Source organism: Musa acuminata, chromosome BXJ2-10, assembly GCF_036884655.1.
Source record: "Musa acuminata AAA Group cultivar baxijiao chromosome BXJ2-10, Cavendish_Baxijiao_AAA, whole genome shotgun sequence".
In the NCBI taxonomy this organism is placed as follows: Eukaryota; Viridiplantae; Streptophyta; class Magnoliopsida; order Zingiberales; family Musaceae; genus Musa; species Musa acuminata.
Window position 1 is genome coordinate 26,102,471 of NC_088347.1, and position 17,829 is coordinate 26,120,299.

General features: G+C 35.2%; 1 protein-coding gene across 2 annotated transcripts in view; it reads left to right on the plus strand.

Moving 5' to 3' along the window:
- Positions 1-17,829, plus strand: part of LOC135624738 (guanine nucleotide exchange factor SPIKE 1-like) — a 30,406-nt gene that overhangs the window by 1,838 nt on the left and 10,739 nt on the right. For both annotated transcript variants that reach the window (XM_065128651.1, XM_065128650.1), the window contains exons 2-20: positions 1,095-1,184; positions 2,178-2,340; positions 2,411-2,538; positions 3,522-3,631; positions 3,761-3,816; positions 3,939-4,036; positions 4,196-4,333; positions 4,663-4,977; positions 6,434-6,712; positions 8,651-8,818; positions 8,911-9,102; positions 9,212-9,255; positions 11,397-11,466; positions 11,639-11,800; positions 13,286-13,393; positions 13,568-13,605; positions 14,244-14,388; positions 16,970-17,096; positions 17,442-17,635. In XM_065128651.1, the coding sequence (XP_064984723.1) occupies positions 1,098-1,184; positions 2,178-2,340; positions 2,411-2,538; positions 3,522-3,631; positions 3,761-3,816; positions 3,939-4,036; positions 4,196-4,333; positions 4,663-4,977; positions 6,434-6,712; positions 8,651-8,818; positions 8,911-9,102; positions 9,212-9,255; positions 11,397-11,466; positions 11,639-11,800; positions 13,286-13,393; positions 13,568-13,605; positions 14,244-14,388; positions 16,970-17,096; positions 17,442-17,635 (2,622 nt within the window). In that variant the 5' untranslated portion in view covers positions 1,095-1,097. The remainder of the gene's footprint in view (positions 1-1,094; positions 1,185-2,177; positions 2,341-2,410; positions 2,539-3,521; positions 3,632-3,760; positions 3,817-3,938; positions 4,037-4,195; positions 4,334-4,662; positions 4,978-6,433; positions 6,713-8,650; positions 8,819-8,910; positions 9,103-9,211; positions 9,256-11,396; positions 11,467-11,638; positions 11,801-13,285; positions 13,394-13,567; positions 13,606-14,243; positions 14,389-16,969; positions 17,097-17,441; positions 17,636-17,829) is intronic.

Consider the following 17,829-nt stretch of genomic DNA (forward strand, 5'->3'; position numbering starts at 1 on the left):
AGGAAATGTTGCGAAAGATTGAATGTGTGGCCGTGAAGGTGGTAAGATGATGATATTAGCTTGCTGATCTGCATCATACAAAGAGGTCACAGATGTGTCTCCTCCCAAACTCTGTTGCAGCCATGTCTTGCTACATTTCCCGCTCCTTATTTTTCTTGAAAATATTCAATGTCATTTGTGTTAATATGGTTATTTTTTAACTAATTGTATGATAATATTACTACAAAAATCTTGGACGTATTCTCATAAATTAGTACATGGTATTTGGATCATTTCCAAGATGATACTATTCTCAAATAAATGGATGGCTGGTTCTGACCTAATTTCTTCTTGAACACATATCCCCTCTTTGGTACCTGAATTTATGTAGTATTTTATAATTGTATATTCATCATTTATCTGTGTCAACCTCATGTGATATAATGCATATGCTTGTTACTCGAAGAGTTTCCAATTTTGAATTAGACATGCATCTTGAAGAAATTGATGGAAAACAACATTTGCTTTGATAAAGCAAGTTTTGATATCTTTAATAAAGCACTTAGTGATTAAAAATGTGGACTGCATGCTCAGTTAGCTAGAGAGCTGATAAAAAATGGTTGCTTTTGGAAACTCTCCTCTGTTGAAAAGAAAAAAAAATCCTACTTAAACTAGTGACCAATTTGTATCCCCTTGCTGAAACAAACTTGGGTGAGATTCGAGGAATCTGTAATTTCAAATTAAAATTATATCTCATCTGACATTTCTTTGTGCTCATTCTACGGTCACTGTTACTGTCTATTAAAAAAATATAAATTCTGCTTTTCGCAAAACATTTACCACAAGTCTGGATCTGTGTTACGCTTGATGTTGCAATCTTTTGACAAAGAGTGGAGCTTGAGTAAATCCTATTTAAAAACACTTTGTACCAAAAGCTCTTTGTTAATTGTAGCCTGGTAGGCTGGTAGTTGTATAGTTCTTGAGTTTCTTCTATGAAGAACATGTTAAATGGGGCAGAATTTTTATGTTTTTTAATATAAATTTATATTATGTTTTGGTAAATCATTAACTTGTTTTGATGTATGTTTGTGACATTCTCAACAATGCTTATCTAGGCGATGGAAGATTATACATCAAGCAATGGCCATCGTTTTAAAAGGATACCACGCCCACTGTTTGCTGCTAATCCAGAGCTGGAACCTTTGGTTTGTCTAATCTTTTCATTGATTAATTGTTCACATTGCTTGCTAGAATTTTTTTTATCATACCAGATCCAAGTGAGAAACAGATTGATTCAGTGTCTTTGTATATAATTTTTTCTATACTGCTGCCACATAGCTCTTTTGCAGTGTACATAAGTATGAATTCTATTAAGATATTCATAGTAATATATAATTAAGTATTAAACAAAAAATACAATCGGGTCTAAAATATTCATAAATAATGCTAAGATCAAATAAAAAAATTGGATGATAACATCTCTTCTCGTTTAAGAAATTGACTGGGCGAGAAGTTATCAAAATTGAGTAATGATATGAGCGATGATTGTCAGATTATCATAGACCTCTATGAGGTACCAAGATATTAGTGATGGTTGAAATGACATTGTCATCAGGGTAGATTTCACATATGCAATGAGTGGGCATATTGAGGTTGTATAACCTTAAGAGGGGCAGTTTCGTGATTGCATATGCAGTCTCATAGATGCATTCTTGAACGATAATATCCATAAGATAACTATTCACTAACTTGCCAAAGCATGCATTGAGACCTGAGCTGGTGATACAAAGTTTAACTGTTTGATCGTGCATATGAAATTGGCAGCGAGAATGATAATCAACATTTTCTATCACCTGTGTTCAAGATTTGTTTTCCTTTACTAATAGATACTAGATGTTACAATACTTGCCGTTAAAAATCTGTTCTTATCAAGCAACCTGTGGTGTTAGTACAATTTCTTAAAAGTTTATTTGCAAGAGAGCCATGGCAACTGACTTGAGCATACTGATGTTTAACCGAGTAATGATGAGTGCTGGGCATGTGCTATGATATCAAGATACTTTTTTGTTATGAATCCTGCAATTTGGTGATGAATTTTCTAATTTACTATGTGCTTTTATTGTTTGTTGTTACCACACTATATAAGGCACAAAGTTCTGTTGTCATGTGAGGAAGAACATGCTATTTTTTGCTGTCAGATAAATGAAAACATGGACCAGTGGCCACATTTGAATGAGTTGGTACAGTGCTATAAGGCTGATTGGGTGGTGGATGAAAACAAGTATGGACATTATGAAGGCATTGGAACACCATCTTTTCAAAGTCAGATCTTTGAAGGGCCTGATACAGATATAGAAACTGGTACATCCTTTAACTAAATAAATTTGCTTTTCATTTTTTCATTTTAAAATTTTTATAATCTTTGCTACAGAAATACGTCTTGCTAGTGCAAGGCTTTCTAAGACTGAAGATGCTACAGATGATGATGTTCCCAGTACGTCAGGCAGGCAACTACCTGAAACTGGCTTATATAAGTCATCCTCCAAAACCCAAGACATGGTACCTTTTGTAAATTTTGGTCTAGATCTATGCTTTACTAGATAATGTTCTGATTTAGTCATGGAAAAAATGTTTTTTGTTTTACAATCTTGTTGCCAAAGAGCAGGTTCTTCCTGTTCATGCTTATTTCACTATTTCTTGAATTTATGTCATTATCAGTTTTGGTCTACTATAAATAGAATTTTCAAGTTGTCGAAACCCAGGGCATTACTATAGACAAGTTTTTGTCACAATGCATGTGAAACTTCTAGATTTGATGGTTTGTATCTTCAAGACAATCTTAGAGCTAAGCATACAGGTGAGGACTTCTCTATTATCTTTTCACAAAAATCTCTTGTAACATTGCTGAGCTGCTTTCTTTTCTTCAACTAAGCTTTCAGCAGAAACTTGGATCCTATTATGGTGTAATTTTTATGGTAGGGATTGGTGAGTGGTGGTTATGAGTTTTTGGTGTTGCAAACTGTCACTGCTATATTGAAAGTTCCTGTGCATGGAGAAAGAGGATTCTGGACTAAATGATCCTTGATAAGGATTTGCATTCTTAAGCAAGAAAGCATAAACTGTGAATGAACTATTATCTTGTTATTTCTGTTTTCTTTTAGTGCATTTCTGTATGCAAATATGCCTTCGAGAATTACAAAACATAATATTCTTTCTCACTGGTTAACTAGTTGCTAGTAAACTAGAAGTAATGAGGGTGGAAGTTCTCTTTCACAAATCGTGTAATAAGGTGTATTCAGGTCATCATGGTCTTTGAGTTTTAACCTATTCTTTCAAATATTGTTTGGACTTTTGACTTTCTGCATATTATAATTTTGCTGAGTGAAAGTTAAGATCAGCCTTCTCTACATGATATTATATTTACCTGAAGTGCTGGTCAAAAGTGTGCCTTTATGTTTGTTATTGATTTCTTTTATGCATTTGGTGGAATATGGTTATTTATTAAGCATCTCTATTCTTTATGGTCATTGTTTGTTCTCCAGCATTTTGGTGAGTCTCCACTGCCGGCATATGAGCCAGCTTTTGACTGGGAAAATGAAAGGTCACTGATTTTTGGTCAAAGAACTCCTGAAACTCTTCCAACACATAGCAGGTTTACATTGCTCCAAAACCTGTAACTTATGGTCGATATATAAGGCCTTCTAGAAATTAGTATTAAATCTGCATTATTAAGCTTCTCATTTTTGGCCCTTGTTTTGTAAATCTGTGTTGTTGACTTTAGTGGATTGAAGATAACTGTGAAGGTGTTGTCATTGTCATTTCAAGCTGGATTGGTTGGTGAGTATCGTTCTGCACATTATTGGACAATCCATTATATGCAATTATACATATATACTCAGTAAAGGCCATCTTCAATAATTGAGTACTGTATGGTGATCATTTTGCCATTCTTTTTGTAGAGCCTTTCTATGGAACAATTTGCTTATATAACAGAGATAGGAGAGAAAAGTTGTCGGAGGACTTCCACTTTTGTGTTTTACCTACCGAAGGGCAGGATGTAAGATGTGCTTTGTCTGGTTATTATTCTCAGTCAAGTTACATACTACCTTCTTCTATGAAAACAAGAATTGTTTCTACCTTCTTCCATGTCGATCTTGACGGTGCTTCCTTTTCTCTGTGCAGAAAGTTGATTTCTTTCCCACTCTCTTTTTTGTAGGTTAATGCTTCTTTGATACGTCGGGCTGTTTTCTCCTTGGATGCTCCATCAGCATCTGTTTGCCTTCTCATCCAACTTGAGAAACCTGCTACAGAGGAAGGGGGGGTTACAGCATCTGTTTATTCTCGCAAGGAACCTGTAAGTCAAGGTCTATAATATGTTACTATTTTGTCTCATAGATCGTGTTGCTACTGTTCACAATTTTTTGTTAAACATGATTAAAATGGATTTATGATATGATTTTTTACATTTTTTAGGAATTAAAATGTAATCTAAAAAGATATTTGTCATACTCAAAACAATATCATGTTGATAAGTGCTAAAGAATCAACTACCAAATACCCATCTTCATTTGTACTTTTTAGTTACTTTATGTTGATCATTCTGTCAATCTCAAGGACTTTGTAGTGCTTTAGTGTTAAACGAAGGGTTTTTGATACTTAAATGTAAGTTACTTTATGTGCCAGGTTCACATGGCAGAAAGAGAAAAGCAGAAGCTCCAAGTTTGGTCTCGTATCATGCCTTACAGACAATCGTTTGCATGGACCATTGTTCCACTGTTTGAAAACAACAATGTTGCTGCTGCTGGTGGTGCTGCCTCTCCTAGTAGTCCTCTTGCTCCCAGTGTATCTGGGTCAAGCTCTCAAGATAGTGTTGCAGAGCATGTTTCAAAAATGACTTTGGATGGCAAATTGCCCCACTATTCAAGTGGGAGCTCAGTTATTGTAGAGATATCAAACATAAATAAGGTTAAAGAGAGCTATACAGAGGATTTATTTCAGGTGATTTCTCAGCACAAATCTGCTGATAGTTTTATTTTTTATTTTCTGATAGTTTTAATTGGAATATCTTTCTCAATATGCACCTTGAAGTATTTAATAGCATGCTTTTTTCTTCTTTTTTGTGATTCAATGTGAATAAACTTTCTGAGCGTGCAAGTACTTGTGATACTAGTGCAATATGAATAAATAATTTTGGTGATTGATTATTGTGTTATGATGAATTGACGAGCTTATTTATGTAAATCCCCACATAATGAGAGCTCAAGGTCCACCGTTTCGGTTACCAGCTTTTTGCTAGTCGATGGCCGGACCAATTTAGGTCTAGTTTGACCGGCATACCATGTGTCACTATGTCAGAATGTACCATGAATTGTTGGGGGGAGGGAGAGGAAGTCAAAGAATAAGGAAGAAGAGGAAGAAGAAGGAAAAGAGGAATGAGGAAGATGAAGAATGAAGGAAAGGAGGAAGAAGATGGAAGAAGAGGAGGAAGAGAAGAAAGAAAAATAGGAAGAAGAAGAGGAGGCGGTGGAGGAGGAGGTGTACGTGAGCAATGTGGGTGATGGGTGGCGAGGGATAGGCAGCAAGTGGGGAGGCGAGGGTGGACTCGGACACGTGGGAGAACAGGCGATGACTTAAGTTTTATTTTTTATTTTTAAAATTTTAAAAATGAGTTGGGCTTACCTGGTCTAGGCCCATTGTCATGCTTGAATTGGGTGGTAAGCCCTGTTCACAGGCCTTAATTCCAGGTTTACTGGGCTCACCATGCAGTAAGCCTTGTATTGTGCTGAACTGCCCAAAATTGGACTGGTCTGGATGCCGGTTGGTGGTCAGACAAGTAAATACTTGCCGTATCATACCGAACCAGATGAAATTGCATTCCTTATTGAGAAGAGACAGTCAAGAATTGATGAATTGGTTACCTGAAATATAGATTGAATTTGTCAGCTTCTGCACTCCAAGTATCACTGTATATCTTGTATTAGACTAGGTTTTACTTTTAGACAAGAATGCGATGTGGTACGGTTTGCAAAATCCAACATATCTTGGATATTAACGCATGTAATGATGAATTCTGGTATTTTCTTTTGACAACTTGCCACAGAAATCTTTCTAGTGGGTCTGTGTTTTAGGTTTGCTTAACAACATTTTTACATGGATGGATTTATATCCTATTCTCCCACTTCTGTATCTTGGCCTGTCGCTTTTCTTGCTTTGTAGTGAATTTAGCATTCAAGTGTATTTTCCCAGAAGGAATTCTGTAGAAGCATATCTTTCTAAGTGCTTTGAAAGAAAAAAAAAGGAGCTCTCTTTAAGATCTTGTTTGCTGATATCTTGCTTGACAAATACAGTTTTTTGAGGTGTTGGATGAAAATGGGTAGCTTCAGATGTTTTTAAATGTTTTTTTATTGGTTTCATTCAAGGTGAGCCCTTGTTTTGTCTTTTCTGTTTTTCTCAGGACCCTAAGAGAAAGGTACATAAGCCTGTGAAAGGTGTATTGAGATTGGAGGTTGAAAAGCTTCATGCAAACTCTGTTGATATTGATAATATCTCTGAAGGAGGAAGTATGATTATTGACTCAAATGAGGCTGAAACTTCTTTTGGAAAGCATCACGTCAATGGTCTGGATGGATCTAGGAGTAGTCATTCGAAGTTCATTGGCATTGACCGGAAAGACATTCGTGTTAATGCTTTAACACCGGTGGGAGAAGATCATCCTGACTCTTCTGGTGATGATGTAAGTTTTTTTTGGTCAAGTTCTACTTATCCTTCTATGATCAATAGTACTGCTTTACCACTGACTTGCTGGATGAACTTGTTTTAGGAAGCTTTATCTGGAATTATTGGAGATTTCACTCAATTACTGTTGTTTTATTAATTTTATGAAAAATAATATTGTCATCAAAAGTTCTGGTCGTCGATCTGTTTGTCATCCTCCAAAGTTTTACAATATAGAGCTTTTGAAGAATATGCTTTGGTGGAGATTGTGGGAGTCCAGAATAAGAAAATAATAGAGTGGACTAATGTAGTGAACTTCTAGCATCGTGTTTATTCTTGTCTAGTACGATGTGCCTGGAACACAGGGTAATATATATTGGAGTACTAATTTGAAGTCCATCGTCTTGCTTTGTATTGGTTTGCCATTTTCCATGGACTTAAGTCTCTGTGCAACTCTGTGCAACTCTATGAATGAAGTAATATGAGCAACCAAATCTGTCAAGGGGTTAAGCTGATTGGAACATGCCATTTTTAAGATCCAAGGACAGCATGACTTTGGAAACTGGATCAACGGGAAGGCAAACAGAGGAATCAAATATTAGCTATACTAGTCAGTACAGATCAGAATCTGCTGGCCCAACCAAGGGCTGGTAGTATTTTTTAATTTATATTGTATTTTATAGTGATATCAGGTGGCATGAGATAGTATACCGCTCGGTAGATCGGTACCATATGACCAATAACTGAAACTGGTATTGGATTGAGATTTAAATCCTCAATGCAAGCCACTATATTTTGTTATGAATGAGGCATTGGAATTGTTGGTGGATGACAACAGGAGGATCCACACATGCCTCTACATCCAGAGAAATTATGTGGGCTAAGATGCAGAACATTAAGCTAGAAGTACAGCAGTTTCATGGGACTAGTTTGTTGGTCTCATGAGTTTGAGTGGCATCAGCTCTTGGACGGAAGAGAAGTATTTATTTTAAAGGATTAAAAATGTCAATTGGTGCCAAATTTTGAAAAAACAACACTGATTTGCTTGAATAGTTAACTGCATGAGTTCTTGAAGATAATGAGATGTTAATTTTATATGAGGTATATAGCAGGGTTATAACAGATGCCATGAGCCCATTAAAGCCCAGTACCTTAATTTACGAATTTGAATAAAGTCAAATTGATAATGATCATTATTGATGTTTTTCACGTAGGATTTGTGGAAAATGTAATTGTTAGATATCATAATAGATGAAAGAAACAAAATAGAAGAAATATCACCAAAAACAATGGAATATTCCATGCCCTAGATTATTATTGTCAAGGAAGTGATCCTAGAATCCATTTGTGGTTTACTCATTACTATCATTGCTTTGTTTCTAACCCATACAAACACAAGCACAGATAGATAAGAACATCTGTCTGCTGGATAACCATATCCTATCAGTTGAAATCTAATTATTTATGACAAAGTGGGCACTATATTTGATTGACTTGCATGGTTTTTTGTGGGTTGTTACATGGAATATGTGTATAACATGTCATTTGCAGCCCTCGGCTTACTAAGTTGTCTGCTACAAACTTAAAATTCCAAAAATTTTGATGCATGTCAGATTGTGTATGCTGCTGGCTGAACTGCCATAGTAATTATTGCTGCCATCATGGACTTTTAGAACATTAAACAAGGTGCAAATATTTTTACTGTTTTTATGAACTATATTTCAAATTATATTTATTATACTCTTTGCCTCCTCTCCTAGCTTCCTTCCAAGGCAAATTGTATGGGACTTTCTTTCTGAATAGGAAGCTGTTGCCCATTTCGGAACTTTTTGATGCTTGTAAATTAACTTTAATCTCAGGGCCAGAGAATTAAGTAATTATCCCTTTTAAGCTTGAATTTTATTAACTTTGATGTCTTGCATTAATGAAATCACTTCAAAATTTTGTTTTGTGGCAGTTTCAAGCTTTTGATTTTCGGATGATGACTAGAAATGAACCATTCTTGCAACTTTTCCATTGTCTACACGTGTATCCCTTGACTGTTAACTTGAGCCGCAAAAGAAATTTGTTTATAAAAGTCGAGATGAGAAAGGATGATGCTGACATACGAAAGCAGCCATTAGAGGTTTGTATTGATGAGACTGACTTGGTTCGTCATATCAATTTCAGTTCACATTACTTAAGCTTGATGTGCTGCTGTTGTTTTTTGTTGATCAGGCTGTGTATCCCAACGACTTAGGTCCAACTCTTCAAAAATGTGCTCATACACAAATTGCAGTTGGTGCTAGGATGGCCTGTTATCATGATGAGATAAAAATTTGTCTCCCTGCTCTTTTGACAACCCAGCATCATCTTCTGTTCACTTTTTTTCATGTTGATCTTCAAACAAAACTTGAAGCTCCCAAGCCTGTACGTGCTTATCATTCTTTTTGGTTGATTTTATGTGAATTCTACATAACTTCTTGACATGTGGAACAAACTACACGTACTTCTGTTTGATAGTTGCTTACACGTGCAGGTAATTATTGGATATGCTGTACTTCCATTGTCCACACACATTCAGTAAGTGTTGCATCTATTAGTATTTATATATTGCAATGTCATTATGGGTGGTATGTCAATATAATTTAAGGGTGATAATTGGCGGTGGTAATGTTGTACAACTGATGCCTACATGTTCTTTTTGTGGAATTGGATTCACCAGTTGTTCCTCTAAATTTGGTAACACCATGATACTGACTTGGTAACACCAAGAGCAAAAACTTCCCTATCTAGTTTTGAGAACTTTTAGTTACTTGGTATCTTGTGCTCTTAAACTATTATTTTGGGTGAGACAACACAATCCTGTATATTGGCTATGGTGTAGCTGACGTTATTTGGTGTTTGAAGTTGCGATTTGCAATTTTATTATAAGCCCATTGTGACCAAGAAATACAATATTGAACCATTGTAATGAATTGATTTGGAACACGAAGGCATTTGGTTTAAACTGGCATTGAATATATGTGTGTCTAACACAAGATTTATTGAAATGAAGGTATCTTCTTTGATGGCAACGTATGTACGTGCTAATGTGTAAAGATCTGTGATAAATAATGATAGATGCTGATGCTGATATGCATGCTGGGGTTGATTCCTTTATCGTACGGGTAATTTTTTTTTGTAAATATTGAAGTTAGATTTGATTGTTTTAATTAAGGATCCAAAGTTCACCTTGGCTTACCAACTACTGATGCAAGCACCATGTGTGTGGGCTTGGTAAAAGATTGCGATGGAGACACTAAGGTGGACCAGACATATGACATACAAACTTTGTAGAGTGCTGGCAAGGAAAAGTGAGTTAAGTGGAAGGAAATTTATCATGGATGATAACCAAAGAAGGCTCAGAGAAAAGTGTGTGAAATTGCATCGTGACAATGAAATATTTCAAGTATGTTATCCTTTATGAAACTAAAGGTTGGGAAAAAAAAATCCATGCAGCTAAAGAAGGTGAAATCTTTGAGGCCTGTGGTGACAGGCTATATTAAATTTTAGATACACAATGGTTTTTTTTGGCAAATATGCCTAATAAATAATCTACTAAAAAGATGCCTTTACTTCAAATATCTCTAAGAGATTGTGCTACATTGACTCTGCACTTAATTCATTACAACTAAAAGTCTTTTTGAAAGTACTATAAAAAAGTAAAAAAAAACTTTGCTTAGTGGAGTTATTCAAATCCTAAACTTAAATGGCTCAAACTGCACTCAATTAACCACAAATGTGATCTTTCAATCGCTGAACTATCAGAAGTCTGATTGAGTATCATATGGGCTCGGACCTTTTTTCAATGCACCCTTGTTTGGTTGGAGCTAGTTGGTCATTGATCCATGTGCATCATGTAATCTGACAAGAAGTTACTAATTTTATCCAATGAGAGCTGGCATTCAGTAGGTTGTCCTTTGGATTGGTCTTCAGATTTAGGATCGTGAGAAGTGGTTTGATCAAATCAGATAATGGGATTAAAATTCTGTGGAATATCTGAAAATTGCCTGGACTTCTGAGTTTGGCTAGAAAGCATTGTGATCAATAGTGTTGGTTGGATTGGCTTCCTTTATGGTTGATTTCTTATTAAAGCTGATGGGTCCCCCTTAAAAATTGGTGTTTTCTGCATTTGATATCAGCATATTCCAATCCAGATCAACCTTACTAGTCCAGAATTGCCTGATCCTGCCAACCATTGTTAAATGAATAAATTCACATGTGGTTCCTTCTCAAAATGAAATGCAGTTGATTTTATGGTTTTTTATAGATATTAAATATTTTACACGCATGTCTGGGTTAATCTTAGGCAGCATGGAATTGCAGTGGGCAACTCTTGGTAATCAAACTTTTTTTTAACAAGTTATGAAGCACTAGGTATGATAGGCAGATGCCAAGATCTGCGAACTTGTTCATTTATACTCATTTTGTTTATTTGTGTTCACATTACACAGGAGTTGTTATACCAGCTTTTATGGTGTTCTACCCTTCGAAAGTTGTAAACAGTTTTGGGTTGATTGAAACATTGCATATTATGGATTGTTTTCATTTTCTTTGCCATTTTGAATGAGTGTGCCATATCGTCAAATTTTAACTATGGGTTTACTTGTATGTGTCTGTGTTTCCTTTGAGATGAGAGAATGCTTTTCATCATTTAAGTAGTTTGATTTTGCCCTTTTCAGGCTGTTGTCTGATGTATCTTTACCTATTTTGAGAGAGCTAGTTCCTCATTATCTCCAAGATAGTAGCAAGGTATCTATTTTACTTGTACATTCATTATGGGGAAGTTCCAAAGCAAATGTCTCTTTCTAGACACTTTTTTGTTTTAAATGTGCTGATTCTCTCAAAGTGGCTTGTTGATCCTTTATAAATTGAAAATTCATACTTTATCCTTATGGTTTTAACTTTTGGGTTATCTTTTCAGGAGAGACTGGACTTTCTAGAGGATGGGAAAAATGTCTTCAGATTACGTTTAAGGCTGTGCTCCTCTTTGATTCCCGTCAATGAACGAATTCGTGACTTTTTTCTCGAGTATGATCGGCATAATCTTCGGACAAGTCCACCTTGGGGATCTGAGCTTCTTGAGGTACTTATTGTGCTTTTTATTTAGTTTCTACCTTTGAAACTTTCATGATGATGATGTTCGGTAATTGTTCACTTAATCTCTGTTTGGATTTCAATCCTGATTACTATTTAAGGGAGAAAAGAGGAACAGCTGAACTGTCAGGCCACAAACGAACCCAAATATTCAATTCATAAGTCATCAGATTATGTTATGACTCAAGATTTCACTACTATTTATAACATATTTTACTCAAGATCCAATCATACTAAAAGATTTTATGGAAAGAAACCTTACTTGTAAGGAAATCTTGTAATTCTGTATTATCTTATCTGAAAAATAAAAATTGGCCATTTTAATAGGGACTTAGTGGTATACAAGACTATAAAATCCTGTAGGATGGGTATGATAGTGGTATACAGTACTGCATACCAACATTTACCGCTCGACGTCATTGAAAGTTTTGAAAAAAAAAAGACATGACTGATATTGAATTATATAGTCCAATATTGTTGTTTTACTACACCAGTAAATATCGGTCAATAGGTATCAATCTGACAGGATTCTGAAATTCTGGTTGGGAGTGTGATGACACTCTAAGTTTGAGTAGGTTGGCTTATGAGAAGCTTTGAATTACTCAGTTACATGATAGATCATGGAGGATCCTTAATTTTTGACTTTCCTCTGAACTTTATTGGGCTACTAGCAATTTGATAACTCCGTCTTTCTAGATTACATGTAAGGTTTTGATATTTTTTTGTTGTAAAATTTACCTCAATATCATTTAGTTGGAATGATGAAATTCTCCTGTCACCTTCTGTAATATTGTTAGTTTGATGGGCGTCATTAATGAGAGCTAAGAACTCTTTTGACTTTCTCATTTATTAATAAGGTTTTAATCATGTCAATCATCTGATAACTGTTGCCATATAACACAAACTTGAACCAGCTAACTATGTGGTTTCTCATTATTGGTTGGTTGGCATTGCAACTAAGTTTCTCCTGGCTGTTTAGTTTAACATCCTCTTGTGCATACTGCATATAAACAATTCTGCACTCCCTCTGAGAAGTTAAAAAGGGTGATTTCAAGATCAAGTGGTCTTAGAAGGAAATTTCAACAGATATGGATTCACCTTATTAAACAGCCGGACAACTTTTAGTGTCTATGGTTACATATGATTTTTGTGTTGCTCAATTGATTGCTAATTCCATTTTGTTTGAACTATTAAATAGCTGAGAAGTTAAAAAGGGTGATTTCAAGATCAAGTGGCCTTAGAAGGAAATTTCAATATATATGGATTCGCCTTAAATAGCTGGACAACTTTTAGTGTCTTACATATGATTTTTGTGTTGATCAATTGATTGCTAATTCCATTTTGTTTGAACTATTAAATAGTTCCATCCAATAAGGTGTATGAGTGTCACATGTATTGCTGTTGTCGATCATTAGTCTGAGGATCTAATTGGATTTTCTGTCCTAAGGCCACAATTTATATGCTGATTATGCAGGCGATTAACAGCTTGAAGAATGTTGAGTCTACCGCCTTACTGCAGTTTCTCCAACCAATACTCAACTTGCTCCTTCATCTTATTGGTGATGGCGGGGAAACCCTGCAGGTTCTGTTCATCTTTTGTAGACGAAAATTTCACTTTGGTCATCTGGTTCCTCAAAATTTGTTGTAGCTAAGTGCCAATTTTCTTTTTGTACAAGTTTTCTTTTTTTTTTGTTTTGTTTTGGCCCTGGAATTAATTTGATTGCAATTTCTTGTTTCTTTACTATTAATTTTGTAGGTTGCAGCATTTCGGGCTATGGTCAATATTTTGACCAGGTATGCATTTCCATTGATATTTTCTATAGTGTTATTTTTTGGTTTTATCTCAATGTATGCTAAAAAAATTCATTATTCTAAGCGCAGACATTTTCATTTCATTAAGAAAAGAATTTGCTGATATTAAAGAAGTTAAAAGGTAAACAAGAGGATGAATCATCCATAAATTAAACCTGAAATAGATACTCCCAAATGTTCCACCACTCAAATATGCTTGCTAATTCAGGTCAATTAGTCTCAAAAGCAAGATGATATTTGATATATCTATCTCTAATTTGGCTCTTGGGATACATAAATGTACATGATTCATGTATGATTCATAATTTCATATTATGTCCTCATGGATGAGTATGTCTATTCATACACATTGGTATGTAGAAGATGCATGTAATTTTTTTATTAACCTCGTAGGCACTTCTGAACTGCAACTTGTGATTGATTGTTGGCTGCACGAGACTTTGTTCATTGTTTTAATTTCTTGAATTTCTATTCTGTATTAGGTTCATCAGTTGAATATGGAGTATTTGTTAACTGATAATAAATTAAATCATTTGCAAATAGAATACAAGATACCACTTTCATTTCTTTTTAAGTCACATATGTGAAGTATTACTTTTGATTTAATGACCACCATGCAGGGTACAACAAGAGTCATCTGATGGGGCTGACAGAAATCGTTTTCTAGTTAAATATGTTGACTATGCTTTTGATGACTTTGGCGGTAGGCAAGCACCTGTATACCCTGGTTTATCTACAGTGTGGGGCAGCTTGGCACGTAGTAAGGTAATGTTGAGATCTGACTTTGTTTTCTTTGGGTATTCGAATGTCCAAGTATGCTTCAATGTCCTGGGACAGAGCATATCTGTTCATCTTAGAGTCATTCTTTCGCAGTCTCTTGGAAACGAGTTATCTTCTGGTTTCTAAGTCCTATTGTAACTGATGCCAACAGAAGCTTAATCTTTTAACTTGCCTATGAAATAAATCCATATTACATCTTCCTCTTAAATTATGTGATGTTTGTTATACCTGTGCATGTTTCTGTGCTTTCATTATAGTGGAGTTTGGAAATATTGTCTACATCTCATATGCTTTTTCCTTTGGAGTGAGAAATTCTCACTTTTGATGCAACTTCAAGTAGTATGCTGTCTTTCATCTTTTATTGTTTTCCATTCCTTGGTCCATGATTTATATTTTCTTCATTGGTAAGGTGAGCAAGCCAGCAATGTGTAAGATGAAAGCTACAATTTCTGAATTTCTAAACTTGGAATGAACTTTTTTGTTTGGATTAGTCATAAACTACTCGATTTTAATTTAATGTCAAGATTTACTCATATTTTCTTCTGAATGGACTATGTGACTAAATTCTAGCAGTTATACAGGATTTGAATTATTAATGCTGGATCTTATGATATGTATAAACTGACAACTGTGAGCAGCAATAGATCTTGCATTTCCGAGTTATATACAAGTAAAGAGTTGTTTTAAGTTTCGTTCTCTATCTCATGTGATCAAGGAGACACAAAAACCCAATGGACGGTTGGTTATCATACTATTCTCAGGCCTCTCCACTATGGGTTTGCATTCAGATAATAATGGTAGTTGCAATAGTCAGACTTGTGAAGTATCATAAACCTGCTCTGTGTAATTGTTCATTGCTGGTAGGTTCTGGAGGTTTGTAATTGTGCTAAATTTTGTTTTCTGAAACAATTCATTTAGCCATTTGCGAAAAAAGGAAAAAAGATATTTGAGATAATTGAGGAAGATATCTACCTGATCAATATGATGTGGAATCATATCAGATGGAGATGGATTTTGATTGTAGTAATATTTGCAAGCTTATCCACGCATTGATTTTGCTTCTATAGACATGAATGTGTGTGTGTGTGTCTATATATATATATATATATATATATATATATATTACACTTATATTTCTACATTCTTTGATGGTGGTTGATTGTGTCAGTCTAACTGATTGGGCAGTTGAACCAAACACCAATTACCAGTATAATCAATTTGGTGGCAGGTCAATTTATTGCTAAATTAAACCTTTTGGTTCGGTTTGCTATTTGGTTTAACAGGGTTGTAAAGAAGAGAGAACTATTGCGGTTAGGGGAGTCTCTATTTTGCTTAGTTCTACTAATATAACAAGTCATAGGAAATTTGATCCATATAACTAGGGGTGTTTGGCATTTGGTCTAAATGACCAAGCCCAACTGGGCGAAAATGAAATAGGGTTTTGATTCAGTTTGGAAAGATCAGGGGGCACGCATTGGTTGTCTGTAACTCTGTATGATATATAGCATTTATGGTAGCAATTGTGTTTTGTTTGTACTCAATAATCAGCATAGAATTATGCTGAGTATACAGTGTTGGAAGTTACATTGTAATAGGCACTATAGTAATACCTCGGGGTGTTTTTATCATAGAATTGTTTGTTCGAAAATTTATATAATAACAATTCATCCATGTTCCAATGACTTTGTCTATGCGACTTCTTTACAGGGAAATGATGAGCCTGGTACTCACACGCTTGACACTGATGTATTTATGAATTAAATGCATATATTGTATGAGTATGAACAACTAATCACAGAATAATTAGAATGACCTCCAAAATTATGTTCTTTGCTGAACTTAAAATTCATGTAGAATTTTTAATGTCTTCGAGTTCACTCTTCATATCACAATTGTAATCAAGGTTCGTAATTTCATATCGTACCGACGTATCAAGCTTTGCTCGGTATGGTACAGTACGGGCGTATCGAGTGATACATCAGTATCGCTCGGTGTGTGTGTGTGTGTGTGTATATATATATATATATATATATATATATATATATATATATAATATAAAAATCAATATATGAATATAAAAAATATAAAATAAGAAAAAGGAGGTGTACGTTGCCTTGGTGATGTCGCCTCTTTTTCTTCTCCTTGTCGCATCAAACAAGGAGAAGAACGTGAACTTCTCCTCACTTGCGGCATTCGACGAAGATGTTGAAGGCCGCGGACGTCTTCGGCCTTCGGCGAAGAATGCGGCGAAGAAGAAGCCGAGCTGTCACCTCTTCGTTACCTCCTAGATCGAGATCGGGAAGCGTCATGGTTCTCCCGATTCTCCCTCTTCTCCGAGCGCCTTCTCCCTCGACGCTTCTTCTTCCCTCACCGCAGCTAGGCTGATACCATCCCGTAGTGGGTGGCGACGGTCAAAATCGACCGCTACCGCCTGATACGGGCGATATCATTTGAAATTAAAATCCTTGATTGTAATTATGCTTTGGATGCACTTTTTTGTGAGATTAGTATAATGCTTCATTTAATCTTTATTAATTTATGAATTCTCTTGTTTATTGTTTGACAGGCCAAGGGATATAGAGTCGGGCCTGTTTATGATGATGTCTTGGCAATGGCATGGTTTTTTTTGGAGTTGATTGTAAAGTCAATGGCATTAGAACAAAATCGTCTCTTTTACCACAGTCTTCCTTCAGGTACAATAATGATATAGGTGGTATTCATTTGAAAAAAAAAAGCATCTAGTGATTCTTGTTCGGCTGTCTTCTTACAACTTTTGCACAAAAATGGAAAACTGTGTTTTTGCCACCGAGAAGCATTAAATAATTCTTCAAACTCAAATTTTACATATATTCTTGAGACTGCAACAATATTTTCACATTTTTTCTTTCAAAGTTAGATATAATCCTATCACTTTATTGCATTAAAGGTTTCAATATCAATGTTGATGGAGATGTATGTGACAAGCAGTTCACTTTTGAGTTTTGAGTTTAGTGTTATTCACTTGTATTTATTTTTACTTTATGATTCCTTTCCTCTAGGTGAAGACATTCCACCATTGCAGTTAAAGGAAGGTGTATTCCGATGTATCATGCAGCTTTATGATTGCCTTCTAACAGAGGTTCATGAACGGTGCAAGAAGGGTTTAAGCTTAGCTAAACGCTTGAATAGTAGTCTGGCTTTCTTTTGTTATGATCTGTTGTCGATCATTGAGCCACGCCAAGTTTTTGAACTGGTATGTTATCTTATACTTTGCAGTTCCTTGATAGGATTTGTTTTTTAAAGCATATCTTATTCTATAGTTGATATCATTGACATTTTTCTTGGAATATAGTTGATATCATTGACATTTTTCAGGCTGTTGCAAGGCCTTTTCTGTTTCATATACATATTGCTAAAAAGTTATGTTTGTGAATGAAGAAAATTAAT